The sequence below is a fragment of the Schistocerca cancellata genome, chromosome 5 (genome assembly GCF_023864275.1).
Source record: "Schistocerca cancellata isolate TAMUIC-IGC-003103 chromosome 5, iqSchCanc2.1, whole genome shotgun sequence".
Classification (NCBI taxonomy): domain Eukaryota; kingdom Metazoa; phylum Arthropoda; class Insecta; order Orthoptera; family Acrididae; genus Schistocerca; species Schistocerca cancellata.
The window spans coordinates 689385374-689401602 of record NC_064630.1 but is presented as its reverse complement, the minus strand read 5'-3'; the positions used below and the strand labels follow the sequence as shown (position 1 = coordinate 689401602).

At 43.5% G+C, this 16229-nt stretch overlaps 1 protein-coding gene across 3 annotated transcripts in view; it reads left to right on the top strand.

Moving 5' to 3' along the window:
- LOC126189027 (uncharacterized) overlaps window positions 1–16229 on the top strand; it is a 212922-nt gene that overhangs the window by 138907 nt on the left and 57786 nt on the right. For all 3 annotated transcript variants that reach the window (XM_049930859.1, XM_049930858.1, XM_049930857.1), the window contains exon 14: window positions 16004–16125. In XM_049930859.1, coding sequence (XP_049786816.1) covers window positions 16004–16125 — 122 coding nt within the window. The remainder of the gene's footprint in view (window positions 1–16003; window positions 16126–16229) is intronic.

The following is a 16229-nucleotide window of genomic DNA, read 5'->3' as shown; positions in this document are numbered from 1 at the left end:
CAGTTTGTGTGCAATCCTTTCTGTCTGAACAGGAGTCCTTCCATTTACCACCTCCCATCCAGGTCTGTCTGCATACACATCCATGGTGTACACCTAGGCCACAGATTGGTCTGGACCTTTCACATGATTCTAAGGACTCTGTTACTCCTATCGCTCTCCGCTGTCACTTCCTCTTGATTTTTAAGTGTTCTGGGGCTCTGAATTTGTTTACAGCGATGGCTCGATAGCTGATAGTAATGTTGGCTTTGCCTTTATCCACAGAGGCCATATTGAACAGCATTCCTTGCCCGATGGCTGCAGTGCATTCACTGCAGAGCTGCTGGCCATATCTTGTGCACTTCAGTATATCCATTCAGGCCCCAAGGAATCGTTTCTTCTTGGTACTGACTCCTTGAGAAACCTACAAGCTTTCGATCAGTGCTACCCTCGCCATCCTTCAGTGGAGTCCATCCATGCTCTGGACTAGTCCTGTCATTCAGTGGTGTTTGTGTGGACATGTCGGCATCCCAGGCAACGAACTTACCGACAGGCTGGCCAAGCAGGTTATGCGGAAACCTGACCTGCGTTCTGACGTATGCCGCAGGGTTTTTTGGCTTTGGGAGATGTAGTGGCATTACAGTACGCACAACAAACTGCATGTCATTAAGGAGACTACTAATATGTAAAAGTCTTCCATGAGGGCCTCTTGAAGGGAATCAGTCGTCTTCTGCCGGCTCCGCATTGGTTACGCTTGGGCGACCCACGGTTACCTCTTGCACCATGAAGACCCACCTTAGGGTCGGTGCCGCACACAGTTGACAGTGGCCCATATTCTTGTGCACTGTCCCACTTTGACTGCCCAGCAATGAATTCTTGGGTTACCAGACTTGTTGCCACTCATTATATCTGACAACACCTCATTGGCTGATTTAGTTTTACATTTTATTTGTGAGGGTGGGTTTTATCATTTGATCTAAGTTTTAGCTCATGTCCTTTGTTCCTCTGTGTCCTCCACCCTAGTGCTTCCAGGGTGGAGGTTTCAATGCGTTGGGCCGACCGCTGTGACCGAGCGGTTCTAGGCGCTTCAGTCTGGAACCGCGCTGCTGCTAAGGTCGCAGGTTCGAATCCTGCCTCAAGCATGGATGTGTGTGATGTCTTTAGGTTAGTTAGGTTTAAGTAGTTCTAAGTCCAGGGGACTGATGACCTCAGGTGTTAAGTCCCATAGTGCTTAGAGCCATTTGAACCTCCTTTTTTTTTTTTTTAAAAAAAAAATGTTGCAGAGTGGCTGGCTTTTCCTTTTCATTCTCATGTGGTCGGCCAGCCACTGTAATATGCTTTCTTACTTTACTCTCATCTGTTTCTAGTGTCTGTTGTTTTCTTGTCCTCTTTTGTTCCTTTTAGTGTTCGTTGCCTTTCCTTTGTTCTTGTGGTTTTTTCCTTTCTTTCTGTTTTGTGTTATATGTCTCGCCTGTTTTATTCACACACTTTGTGGCATTGTTTTATTACGAACAAGGAACCGATGACCTCATTGTTTGGTCCTTCCCCTCCCCCCTTTTAAACAAACCAACCAACCAACCAACCAACCAACCAAGATGCTCTACCCTGGCTCCCTCTGTGTTCGCGTGTTGCGCTGTAGGATGAAAATGGATCTGGTAATTGTATCAGAACACAAAGAGAACCCAATATTGAGGATGATGAACAGCATTTTCCAGTAAGGACACCGATGGGCTCTACAGGAAAACCAAGGGCATATGGTCGGTAATTAAATTAAAGTTTGCACCACACAAGAACACTTGAAACTCTTTTAAGGCATAGACATAGGAAGAGCTTCATTCACCATCTGAGAATAATGTTGCTGAGGTGAGTTGAGTGTTTTTAATGCAAAGCTAATAGGATGTTCGGAGTTGTATGAATGGCTATGGGCTAGGATCGCCCCAGCCCGTGATTGTGGGACACATGTGGCCAGAACTGATGCTTGGCAGGTTGAAATGTTGCAAGAGACAACGCAGAGTGAAGACTGCCCTTAAGCTGCGCAGAAATGCTCTCACAGACTGTAGACCAAACAAAAGGAGTCCTTTTCTGAGCAACAGATGCAAGGAGTGAATGATGATAGTATGCCACTTTGCCAAGGAATGCCTGAAGTTCTCGTATGGATGAGACAGAGGGGGCAAAGCTGTAATGGCAACAGCATGTTATTCCATGGGTCGCACACCCAGTTGGGATATTTTGTGACCCAGATAAACAATAGAAGGTGGGGAAATGTGAGATTTCAGGAGATTACATTTGAGGCCCATTGCCTGTAGAACAATAAACAAAGAACTGAGGTTTCACAGGTGATCTTCCGTGGGAGCACCTGTCATGTCGATATCATAAAGATAGTGAATGGTTAAGGATAGTTCAGGGTTTGAGGATGATGTATGCCCACGAAATAGTCTGCATAAACTTACCCCAGGGCAAATGGATCAAAAAACTGAAATCATAAGGACTCCAAATTGTAAGGCACTTTGCCCGACACCAGATGGATGGCATCTGCAACAGAAAAATGAAAAGTAACAGATTTTCAGTAATCACATTGCTAACCACAAAGTACATGACAAAGTGGACAATGACTTGTAAACTGTGTTGGCCATGAATTAACTGAGAAGAGGAATCTGGTGTTTGTCACAACTTAAAAGCTGATACTCAACGTGTGCCAAGATTGGGCATTGGAGGTGGGTGAACAACTGTTGGTTGAGCTCAGATCATGTAGCTAACAACTTTTTCAACATAGCAGTACACACCTAGTGTTACAGAAATGACTGGAGCGAAAACTCCATACAAGAGCCGAATGGCAGAAAAAGTACAGAAAACGAAACACATGAAAATGCAACCTTCAGTGTTGCCACTTGTGTTCTACCAAGGAACACAAGGATACGTGTGGCAATAAAAGAGAGAAAAGTTATTGGGCCATGGGGTGATTTCAACAAGAATACAATTGAAAGTAGTTTACTTAGAAAGTCTCAGAGCCATTCACATATCTGAAAACATAATCCATATCTTGGACCTTCAACAGTCTTCAGTGAGGCACCATGTCATGCTTCCCAGAAATCTAGGAATATGGAATCTACCTGATGACTTTTATGTTACCATGTGAGTAAAGAGCAAGCTGTGTGTTTCCTTAACAGTGCATTCTAAATCCATGCTGATTTGTGGACAGAAGCTTTTCTGTCTCAAGGAAATTTATTATATTTGAATTCAGAATGTGTTAAAGAATTCTGCAGCAAACCAACGTTGAGAATATTGGTCTGTAATTATGTGGGTCCATTTTTTACCTCTCTTCTATATGGAAGTCACCTGCAATTTTTCAGGTTTTGCTAGGGACTTTGTGCTGGCTGAGAGATTTGCAATAAATGAAAGCTAAGTAAGGGGCAGTGCCACTATAAAACTGATGTGGGATTCAATCTGGCCCTGACAACTTATGTTTTCTACTCTTTCAGTTGCATTTGAATGTCAGGGATGCCTGTTTCTATGTCCCCCCTGCGGGCATATGTGTGACAGTCAAACGATGGTATATCTCAAAATTTCACACGTTCATAAAAAATGTAACTTCGAGGTTAGCATACCCTGCAATAACAAAACAGCTCAACTTACAGCTCTCTCTAATTGAAGTGAATGTTATTGTTTTGAGCGCCATGTTCGGTGTTCACATGTTGTGAACTGAATGATCATGACAGTAGACAGACATCCCCTTTTGTCTTTGATACACCATGTGCTGTCAGAATGACATCATGCTTTCATGAAGTCTTGTGAACTGTAGATTACCCTTTCAGAAACTGTAGCCAACATCTCCATGTATCATACAGGAAAAAATAATGTTTGAAGTTTTAATAAAAAAGGTCTACAACATCTACTGGCACAGCTATATGTATGACATTACATGCATGGTAGATGAACTCAGATAAAAACACAATAATTAAGCAAAGAATACAACTTTTACAATAGAAGATGAACAAGAAAACACTGAACTTTCTACATACAACCATAAGAGAAGAAAATCACAACCACACCTTAGGCATATAAAGAAAATGCACGACAGATGTAATAACAAATGCAATCTCAAACCACCAACAGAATTACAGACAAGCTGCAGTCATATAAATGCTAAACAGACAGCAAGATTCCTCTAAGAAGGCTTTGGCTGAAAGGTGTTGTGCAGGTGTCTGCCTGCAGCTCAACATTTTGTTTTTCCATATATTGTTATTCCAACCTGGAGTTTCCATTGTTTGATACAAAGAAACACTATTAAATAAACTTCATATAAAAATAGACACAAAAATTGAGACAGACCAGACCACACCAACACATACAAGCTGTAAAATCACAAGAAAATGGCTTACAGCGACCTAAAACAATAAACTCTTATACAAAATAGGTAACGTAACATCCATTTGAAAAGTTCAGAGACTGATTTAATTTCTGGCATGTAAGTGATATCACTGCTGTAACTGTGGTACAGCTTGAACTAACAACTGTGAGCACTGTATATGCATTTGACCAGAAAGGCAGTGTGAAGTAGTGGATGTGCGGCATTAGTGTGTCGTCGTTGATACGAATCATATTGGAGTAGCTAGCTGAACATCTCTAACTCATGTTTTCAAGATGTTCTCCAGAATGTTGTGAAGAAGAAAAATGTGTGAGACTCCCAAACAGATGATGACAGTGGACATGTGCTGTGACTTGATTCAAATGAAAAATGCAGACAGTTCTTTTGTGGAAAAAACCATCATTGGTGATGAGAATTTGTGTTATTAACGTGGGCCTGCCCCAGCATGAGACCGCAGAAACTCATATGAAGAGTCTACACTTTGCTGACATAAACAAATTCAAGCCAATGTATGTGCGAGTTGCACAGCGTGCCAAATAAGGACTTTGACAGTTTCACAAGGTTGTATGAATGTTCTGTGTGTTCTTCTCAAGTGGGGAGACACTATGTAGAACATCTGGAGCATTAAAACAACCATGTTAATGAAACTTCCTGGCAGATTAAAACTGTGTGCGGACCGAGACTCGAATTTGGGACCTTTACCTTTCGCGGGCAAGTGCTCTACCACCTGAGCTACCCAAGCATGACTCACGCCCCGTCCTCACAGCTTTACTTCTGCCAGTACCTCGTCTCCTACCTTCCAAACTTTACAGAAGCTCTCCTGCGAACCTTGCAGAACTAGTATTCCTGAAAGAAAGGATGTTGCGGAGACATGGCTTAGCCCCAGCATGGGGGATGTTTCCAGAATGGAACCATCATAATTTTTTTCTATTCTTTTATTGATTCAGTCTCGCAACTTTATGGACTGATCGGGTATATTAAAGCATAAACATTATCTACAAAATGGATGATTCAGTACAAAACCATGTCTCACAACTAAAACCACAAATACCAACTATCTTGTATCTGTCAGCTCAATTGCAGGAACTGTTACAAAACCTACATTGGGATGAACAGCAGGACATGTGAACAAGATATGAAGAGCACATAAGGCATGGAAATACAATACAAACCACTCAACATTTGCAGCCTACCTTAAATGGGAATACCATAGCCTGAGCACTGTAGAAGAAATGAGCACCATAAAAATCTGTGAACACACACACACACACACACACACACACACACACACACACACACAAAAAAAACTTTCATGAAAGCCACCACGTACACAAGGTACCAGAACACAATAAATAAACAGATACTTAATGATCATTTAAGTAGTGGAAACCAGACACTGTATGAAATCATTGAGATAGAGGTTAAAAAGTTATGCTGCCAGCCCTTTCTTTCTCTCCTATTGTACCATCCCTTATTGTTCACTTACCTTTGCCCAGGTCCTTACCTCCACCCCTTCAATCATCGCTACCCCCTTCATTTCACTTACACATTAAATAAATACATAGCAATGTAAGTACATCACACACATGATGAACCACAGAGGAAGAGAACATTTTGAGATCAAGGGATAACCAAAACTGGCAGTTAAGATGGCAACACTTCTCACAAAACACATATACACACTTGTAGCCAGAATATGCAAGTAAACAGTAGGGGTGCTACGTTGTTTAATGTTCCACATCAAGGAATGTATAGTGCTGCAAAACAATCTGGGATTAGGCAAATAAATAAATAAATAGCCAAGTGAGGGAATACCTAAAGACTGCTCAAGTAATGCCATTTCCTGATGGGATGAGAATTGAACATAAAATACCTTAAGTAAAATGTGCATCTTTTTTATCAAACTGTTTTTAGATCTAAAAAGCAAACCAGATTGTAAATATATATCATTGCAGATCACTGCTGTTTTTGTATTAATAAAATACACTCTTACTTAAAATTATACAGACATATTTAAAATACCTTAAATAATTATGAAGCAACTATGAACAATATGATCACACGAATGAAGAATACAACTACTTGAACACATCAGTCAACATTACAGTTATAACAGTATTTCCTCCTAGGTATTGCACATCCTAATACTATTAAAGACTAGCATGAAGTTTCCTTACCAGCGTGGGAACCCCAAGTATATGATCTGGTTACTGGAGGCTAGTTGCTTGAACAGAATTTAACTTGTCACAAAAGTGATGTTACTGCTGTAATACATGCCTTGTTCTGCTAAAGAGAGTATTTAATGAATACATCAATATTATTGCTCATCTTTTTATTTTATTTATAGATAATACTAGTGTGAAGCTAATTGAAAGTAAGGTAATGGCAGGTAGCATTTGATGGAATTTTTGTTTTCCAGGAGCAAATTAGGGAGGTGTATTGCACAGGTGCTCCGATACTACAAGGGTAGCTCATTGAATGGAGTCTTAATTTCAGAATAGAAATGAATTCAAGTGGGGTAGTCGTAATAAAATGAAATTTGCTTAACTTGAAACATTGTATAGAGCTTAAAAGGGAACCTACATTTGTACATTTGGGTAAAGCGATTCACAGTACTGACTGGAATACATTTAAATTCTGCAGGTAGCAGGCATAAATTATAGGGTGCGAGAGGTTACCTAGAACTTGTATGGAAATGAGACTGCAGTTACGAGATGAAGGATATGAAAGGTAAAGAGTAGTCAAGACTGATCCATAGCTAAGAAACATTGAAATAGTTATGTATCTGTGATGTTAACAGAAAGAAACAATGCACTTCTCAAGGTGCTGCACTTAACACAGAATGCTGCCCATCACAGAGGCCAGAATGCCAGGCAAACAGCTGGTGGCATATTTAGGTGGTACACTTTCAAAACAGTGTAGTCACAATTGTCTTTACAATCAATACTATAGAGGGTACATCATTCAGCTGCTGAGAATACACTGCCACCTGGGGCCAACTGTCAGGTGGTGTGGCCTATTTGACTTCGAACGCAAATTGTAGGTGGGCAACTGTGGTTTTGTGTTAAATCAGCAAAACATGAACGTTGACCATGAATCTCAAAGGCTTCCCGCGAGAGCAAAAGTTCAGATTTTAAAGTCACTGTTATTTGATGCTAAAGGAACAGAGCCTAAAGAGCGGTAGAGGTATATACATGGAGGTGACTGCAGTCATGGGATGGTGATATATACATATACTGATGATGGTAGTGTGTAGTTTATACACAAGGTATAAAAAGGCAGTGCATTGGCCCAGTTCTCACTTGTATTCAGCTGATGCATGCAGAAAGCTTTCCGACATGATTACGGCCCCCCGATGGGAATCAACGGACTTGAAACGCAGTATGGTAGTTAGAGCTCGACATGTGGGATGTACCATTTTGGAAATCATTAGGAAATTCAATATTCCTACATCCACAGATACCAGACAATGCAGTTGCCGAAGGCCTTTGCTTAATGAATGAGAGCAGCAGCTTTTGCTTAGAGTTGTCAGTGGTAACAGATAAGCAACACTGCTTGAAAGAACAGCAGAAATGATTGTGGGACATACGATGAACATATCCATTACAACAGTGCAGTGAAATTTGGTGTTAATGGGCTATAGCAACAGACAACCGACTCAAGTGCAATGGTAACAGCACATCATTGCCTGCAGTGCCTCTCCTAGCCTTGTGACCATTTTGGTTGAATCCTAGATGAAAAACTGTGGCCTGGTCAGATGAATCCTGATTTCAGGTGGTAAGAGCTGTTGGAAGGGTTTGGGACACGCACCCCACAAAGCCATGTACCCAAGTTGTCAACAAGGCAGTGTGCAAGCTGGTGGTGGCTGTATAATGGTGTAGGCTGTGTGTACATGGAATGAACTGGTTCCTCTGGTCAAACGGAACAGATCATTGACTAGAAATGGTTATGTTCCGCTACTTGGAGACCATTTTTAGCCATTCATGGACTTCACGTTTCCAGACAATGATGGGATTTTTTGCTTGACAGTGTGCCATGCCATCGGGCCAGAATTGTTCTGGACAGTTCAATCGAATGATTTGGTCACCCAGAATGCCTGACATGAATCCCATCGAACACTTATGGGGCGTAATCAAGAAGTAAATTCATGCACAAAGTAGAGCAATAGCAACACTTCTGCAGTTACGGATAGTTGTAAAGGCAGCATGGCATTTCTCTTGAGAACTTCCGATGACTTGTTGAATCCATGATGCGTCGAGCTGCTTCACTACGTCTTGCAAAAGGAAGTCTGACATGATATTGGGAAGTAATACCATGACTTCTGTCACCTCAGTGTATTTGCATTGTCAACCTTGATAGAGATGTCATCAATGCAAAAGTTGGTTTGAGCGTGACAGTAATTTAGTAAGCATGGTCTCTTTGCAGTGGACATACCCTTGCCTCCTGTATAACATTGAACAGAATGAACGAACCAGATGGAGGAGGACCTACAGTTTAATACAGGTTCCAAACTATGGTGCAGTGCTGTATTTGGCTCATTAACGTACAGTACGAGACCCCCCCCCCCCCCCCCCCCCCCCCGCCCCACCTCCCCCAGGGCTCACCGCTATTTGGCGGGTTCATGCTTGGCTACCACGGGCCCCCAGCCTATGCATCATCTTTTTCCTTCTATGCCACGTGTCTATCCTCTTGCTGTTCTTTTTCCTCCTCCCTTGGGGAACATGTCTGGGCTGTTTTTGGAAATGTATTCTGCATTTTCAGTAGTCAGTATCAGAGCACTCTCCACTGGTTTTCATTCCTCTTTTCTTTCTTCAGTGTTTGCGGTTCCTCTTTTTCTTCTGCCTCCCTGTGTGCTCCTTGAAGGCCAGCCTACATGTCTGTCGCTTAACAGGTGATTGGGTAATGCTAAATTCCCAGACCTGGGTCGACAGATAGGGTTCGCATGTACCTCCTGGTACAGGCCAGGCTCAGTTAGTGGGTGACTGCCTGAGCTGCTACCTTCCCACATTGCCGATTGGTCCCTCTGTCCGGTGTTCGGGAGGTGTGATCTGAGGTGTGAACAGTCACCTGTGATGGTTGTGCCCTCCTCCTGAAGGTGGCCCCCAGTTGCAAGGAGCATACCATTGGAGATGCAGGCAGTCATGGAGATTTTCTCGCAATGAGCCAATCCTCCTCGCAGTCAGCAGCTACGAAACGCAAATGCAATGAGGCTAACGATTGAAAGACCCTCTCAGCTACACCACAGTTCCTCGTGGTTTCACTTACAGCAGACGCTCAGTCCTTCACTACAGTAAATCTGTTAATTATTCAGAAAGGTGTTGATGCAATTGCTGGCCCTGTGAAATCATACTCTCATTTATGTAGTGGCACTTTGCTTTTAGATATACTTCAGATTCTCAAGCCCAACAACTGCCTGCAGCTTTGCTCCTCCATGGCTATCCTGTTTGTGTCGAGGCCCATTGAATGCTGAATTCTTGCTGTGGTGTTGTTTACTCTTGGCTGCTCGATGGTCTGACCAAGGCAGAAATCCAAATGTACCTTGCTGATCAGGGTGTCATTGCAGTCCATTGGTTGATGAAAAAAGTAGATAACTTCTTAGTGCCCGCGTGCACTATCTTTCTTACTTTTGATAGTGGTTCTTCCGTCAAAGGTCAAAGCAGGTTATGAAGTTATCACAGTCAGGCCGTATATTCTGAACCCGATGCACTGCTACTAGTGTCATTGTTACAACCACACTCGAGAATCCTGTCTACACCCAGCCATATGTGTAACATATGGTTGGAATGCTCACGAGGGCACCTGTCCGCCTCCTCCTCCCTGCTGCATCGACTGCAATGGTGACCATGCAGCCTCCTCCTGTATTGTCCGTGTTTCTCGATGAATGAGATCCGGATGAAGGAAAAAGTGCCTTACCCAGGCGCTTGCAAGTTGTTGGCTAGCCAGAAACCCTGTGATATGTCATCTGGCATGTACAGTTCTGTTCATGCTACATCTTACTCCACAAAAGACAAGGCCACGCAGACATCCGACCTTTAATTTAGCACTGTGGTTGTGAACTCGTCCAGTGTCATGGTAGTGTCCCCATCCCCACATCGAGCTGTGCAACACGCCACCAAACTTTCGCCTGATGGGGTGAAGTCGTCAGCTACACAACTGGCAGGCTGGAAAGGACAGAAGGAATACTTCCATGAAGACTTCCTACGCCCCTCCAGCCAACCGATGTCCGAATCTTCCTCTGCCAGCAGGAAAGGCTCCAGGAAGGCAAACAAAGACAAACGGTCTTCTCCTTCACTGACTTGACGATCCTCTCCAACGGTGTTGCCACATGATACCCTCATGCTGCCAACCTCCATGTCACCGGTGTGCACCACCAACTATTTTTCTGCCTTTGCTGATGCTTCTGTAGACCTCGTGGAAAAGATGTTCTGCCTCTGTGCCCTGTAGCAGAAAGTCTTTAAAGGCTGGCTCTCGGCAGCCACCGAGGTGACACTCCTTCCTTTCTTCCTCGTCACGACACTGCACCCATGGAACGTTCACGGTCTTTGATCCAACAGACCTCTCTGTTTACAGCTGTTCTTAGAAATGCAGTGCCCACATGTTCTATGCCTTCAGGAAACTAAATTGCATGCTCAAGACCGCTGTGGGCTCTCAAATTTCTTCTCAGTCCATTTTGACACCCCCCCCCCCTCCTCCTCTGTGAGGATGGCATTCCATTTCATGGGGGAATCGTGCTGCTCTTGCAGGTTGGGATTCATAGTCCACCCATCTCCTGACTACCTGCTTTCAGGCTGGTGTGGTTCACCTTTTCCTTCCTCACTTTTCCCTTTTTATTGTTTACATCCTTCCGTCATTTGATGTCATTGGGGCAGACTTCCTCCAGCTTACTGGGCAGCTAACTCATTCCTTTCTGCTGCTCAGTGACTTTAATGTGCATCATCTCCTTTGCGGTTCTCCCAGAACCTGTCCAAGAGGTGCCTTCTTGGTGGTTGTCTTCTCAATCAACTCAACCTCTACTGCCTTAATGCAAGAGCACCCATGTTCCTTTCAGACTCTACGCACACCTGTTCCCATTTGGACCTATCCTTCTGCACTGCCCAGCTTGCCCATCGTCTAGAGTGGTCCATTCCCTCTGACATATACTTGAGCAACCATTTCCTGTGTGCTATCCATTTGCTGACTCCTACCCCACCTGCGTGCACATCCAAATGGCGGCTTACTAAGGCTGAATGGAAGCTTTACCTCTCCCTGTCGACCTTTGATGAACTTCATTTCCCCAGTTGTGATGACCAGTTGGAATATCTTGCAAACATTATCCTTACTGCTGCAGAATGTTCCTCTTTACAACCCTGTGTCCTGGTCCCCTGGTGGACTGAGGTGTGCTGTGATGCAATTCGTGTGTGGAGATGGGATCTGTGCATTTTTAACCATCATCGTAAGATGGCAAACTGCATACATTATAAACAGTTGCGTGCACAGTGTCATCACATTCTTTGGGGTAGCAAGAAAGCTAGCTGGATTTCATTCACTAGTTCTTTTAACAGTTCCACTCCCTCTTCTGTATGTGGTGCAACTTGGGTGCTCTCTGGGACTAAGATCCATTCCCCAATTTCTGGCCTGACAGTAGCAGATGATTCATCGTGGACCCTATTGCTGTCTTCTACACCTTGGGCCGTCATTTTGTGGAGATTTTGGGCTCCTCCAACTATCACCATGCCTTCCTCCATCAGAAACAAGCAGAGGAGTCTCAGAATCGTGAGTGCTACAAAGCTGCCTTTACTGTGAGGGAGCTAGATCATGCTCTCACTTCATCCCAATCCTCCACACCAGGGCCAGATGATGTTCACATTCATAGGTTGCAGCACTTTTCTCTTGTGGGCAAGCACTTTCTGCTTCATATGTACAACTGCATATGGGGAGAGGGCCCATTTCCCAGTTGCTGGTGTGAAGCCACTGTCATACCCATATTTAAGCGCAGTAAAGACCAACCCACCCTTCTAGCTACCGCTCCATTTCTCTCACCAGCTGTGCTTGCAAGGTGATGGAACATATGATTCATGCCCAGCTGGTGTTGTGGCTCGAGTCTTGCAAACTACTAACCAGTAGAGTGTTTGGATTTAGAGCATGATGTTCTGCAGTTGGCCATCTCGTCACTTTGTCCACCCGTGTCGCGAATGATTTTGTGCAGAAATCCCGGACTGGCCGTATTTTTTGATCTGGAGAAAGCCTAAGACACCTGCTGGAGGACTGGTATCCTTCGTACTCTTTACATGTGGGGCTATTGTGGTCGCCTGCTCCATTTCCTTCAGGAATTTTTAAAAGACTGAGTTTTCAAGGTAGTTGCGGGTTATGCCTTGTTGGACACCTTTATCCAGGGAAAATGTGTGCCTCAGGGTTCCGTTCTGAGCGTCATCCTCTATGGCCTGTCTCCTCACGGGCATCTTTGGCTCCCTTTTCATTGACGATTTTACTATCTATTGCAGTTCTCCACGGACCTGTCTCATTGAGTGTCACCTCTAGCGATGTCTTGACAGTCTTTACTGATGGCGCATAGACAATGGCTGTGGTTTTCCCATTGATAAAACCGTTTGTATGAATTTCTGGCAGCACAATTCGTTTCTTCCACTGTCTTTACATCTTGAGCCTGTTGCTCTTCCATTCATTGAAACTATGAAATTCCTGGGAGCAGATCCAACCACCCTCCTCTGTTTGTACTGGTCCCTTGTCCTTCCAAAACTAGACTAAGGGTGTTTCATTTATGCATATGCTCATTCTTCCCTCTTATACAGTCTCAGTACTATCCACCATTGTGGCACCTCTTTGGCTAGTGACGCCTTTTACACTAGCCCGGTTGAGAGAGCGTTTGCATAAGCTGCCAAACTACCGCTGTCCTGCTGCTGTGACTTTCTCCTTAGCAGATACACATGCCATTTGCGATGAGTGGCCACCCATCCTATGCCTCCTTCTTCGATGACTCCTCTGATCACCAGTATGGGCGCTTCCTCGCTTCTCTGTTACCTCTTGGAGGTTGCTTTTGGCTCTTGCTCCAGCAGCTTAACTTCATGCTACCTGCAACTTTTCCAGTGGGTATAAACCCTTCACTGCCTTGGCTTTGTGTGGTGGCCGATATTCACCTTGGCCTTCATTCGCTTCCTAAAGACACTACTCCAGCCTTGCTCTGTACCCTCAGTTTCATGACCTTCACACGGAACTTTGCGGCAGTACCTTTGAGTACACTGGTGTCTCTCAGACTGACCATGGCGTTGGATGTGCCTTCATCATTGGCACCAATGTTTTTTAGTATCAGCTTTTGGAACACTGCTCCAGTATTTATAGCAGAGTTCTTCGCCCTGTATCAGGCCACACAGTACATCCAGCCACACAGGCTTTACTATTGTCATCTGCTCCGACTTTCTGTGTGGCAAAGCCTCTGTGCACTGTACGCCATCCTTACCTGAGTGCAATGGGTCCAGGAAAGCTGTCAGTTGCTCACTCTTGATGGCGCCACTCTGATTTTTTATGCGGGTTCCTGGTCACGTTGGTCTGACAGGAAATGAGGCTGCTGATGGTGCTGCCGAGCCCACAGTTCTCGGACCTCAGCACGCAAGTTCTCACATTCCCCCTGATAATCTCTGTTGCTGTCTGTCGACAGCTGATGTCACTTTGGCATCAACACCTGATCCTTCCTTCATGGAAACACTCAGGTTTATTAAGCCAGCCCCCCCCCCCCCCCCTCCCCTCCCCCAGCAGTTTGGACGACCTCCTCTCGGCCCTCTCACCATGAGGAGATCATTTTAGCTAGGTCGCATATTGGGCACTTGTCTTTTTAGCAATCACCATATGTTAAGTGGTGCTCCCCACATTTTTGTACTCATTGCTCTCAACCTTTGATGGTCCGCCATTTTCTGATGGAATGCCATTTGTTTAACCACTTACGTTCTCGTATGTGTTTCCCGTCTGAGTTATCGGCCGTTTCAGTGAACACTGCGCGGGCTGTCGACCGCGTTTTACTTTTTATCCATCGTAGGAATTTGGGGAAGGCCGTTCAATTTTTAGTTCACGACCTCTGTTTCTCTATGGCCTATTTGGTAGACCTTTCTCCATGTCCCTGTTTTTAGCTGTCTTCTCTTCCGTCAGTTGAGGTAATATGTAGTCATATTGAACTCCTCTCTTTGTCTTTGTGTTGTACAGTTTTGATGTGGGCATGTAAGACCCTAATTGTTTTTGCACCCTAAAACAAAACAATTACAAGATGGTCGAACCTTAGCTCTTTAAATCCACTGTCCAGAAACAACCTCTGAAGTACTGAGACATGCTTTCATATTGATTTTGGCTTATACATATGATATCACAATGTGCATCCAGTTTTCCTAGCATTTTAAGCACATAGGGTTATTCGGTAGTTAAATTATGGTCATCCTGTGACCACTGACTTGCTAGAATTCAGTGATAATTGTGTAGTGACTGCTAATCAATCCCTCCTGTTATACTCCGTTACCTATTGTTAACTGCAAGTAGTTTGAATTTCCATTTCTTTCTCTGCCAGTGTGTACGAAGTGCCTTTACTCTTTTCAACATTGAGTTGTCTCTGAGAATTCTTATGGGAGTAATTATTCCTTGCATTCATTACTTGCATTGCCAATATGCTCATTGCTCTAATCTTACAGAACGAAAAAATTATTTCGAATGTTGGCAGTGTGGGAGTATTAACAACTTCTTCATTATTATTTGTTTTCCAGCTTGTATTTGTGCAAAATCACGTCTTTTTGTTTGTACCTTCACTAGGTTGTGAATTGATGATTACCATTGATCTTTACTGATCTGCGAAATTTTGACACTCGAGGTTGATCAAAGTTCCGAATGAAATAATCAGTTTTAACCAGCCAGGAAGTTTCTAATCAGCGCATATTCCTTTGCAGGATGGAAATTAGCTCTGGAAACAATCCTCTGCGTTCTGACTAAGTCATTTCTCCACAGTATCCATTCTTGTGGTAGTGCTTGTCCCGCAAGGTATGCAGAGGAATTTGTGTAAGTTGAAGTGTTTGAAAGCTCCTCCCCCCCCCTCCCCTCCCAAGAGCAATCTACTAGAGTGTAGCTTGTACAGGGGTGAAACTTTGACAATAAACAGTACATGTATGGAGATAATAGAGGCTTATGGAATGTGGTGCCATGTAAGAAAACTGAAGACAGGGTGGGTAAACACATAACTAAAGAAATGTACAGAATAGATTTGAGGAGGGAAGAAATTCATGGCACAACTTTGGTAAAAGAAGGGATTGGTTGAGAAGACACATCCTGGGTTATCGAGGAATAGTCAGTTTGGTTGCAGCGAGGGGGATTGTAGTAAAGTGTGAGACCAAGGATTGATGTAGGTTGCAATAGTTATGCAGAGATAAAGAGGCTTGTACTGGATAGACTACTGTGTAGAGCTGCATCAAACCAGTCTTTTGATGCAAAATAGCAACATCATCATCTGCCAAGAAATACTGACAGTTTGTACAGTTGAGATATTTCACAGATTTGAAACAACCTGCAGTGCTTCATATACAACCTTGCCCTTGCTTTAATTACAGCCTTTCTTCAAATTTTAACTTAATAACTTATGTTAAACTATTTCACAAGAGACTTATTCTTGTTTTTTGAAATTTTGTATTTTTTTAATAGGACGACTGTGGTGTTACAATTGTCATGGTCGAGGGAGAAAATTATTCTCTGCCAGAAGTTAAAAATTCAAAGCAATCAAAACAGAGTCCAGCTGCCAACAAAGACAATGCTTCAAGGACAATGTATGTATTATTGCTGTTGTAGATTAAATGTTCACATTTATTCTTAGAGATACTTAATCAGCTTTGTTTTGTACATTTTACTCAAATGTGTGAACTTATTTTTG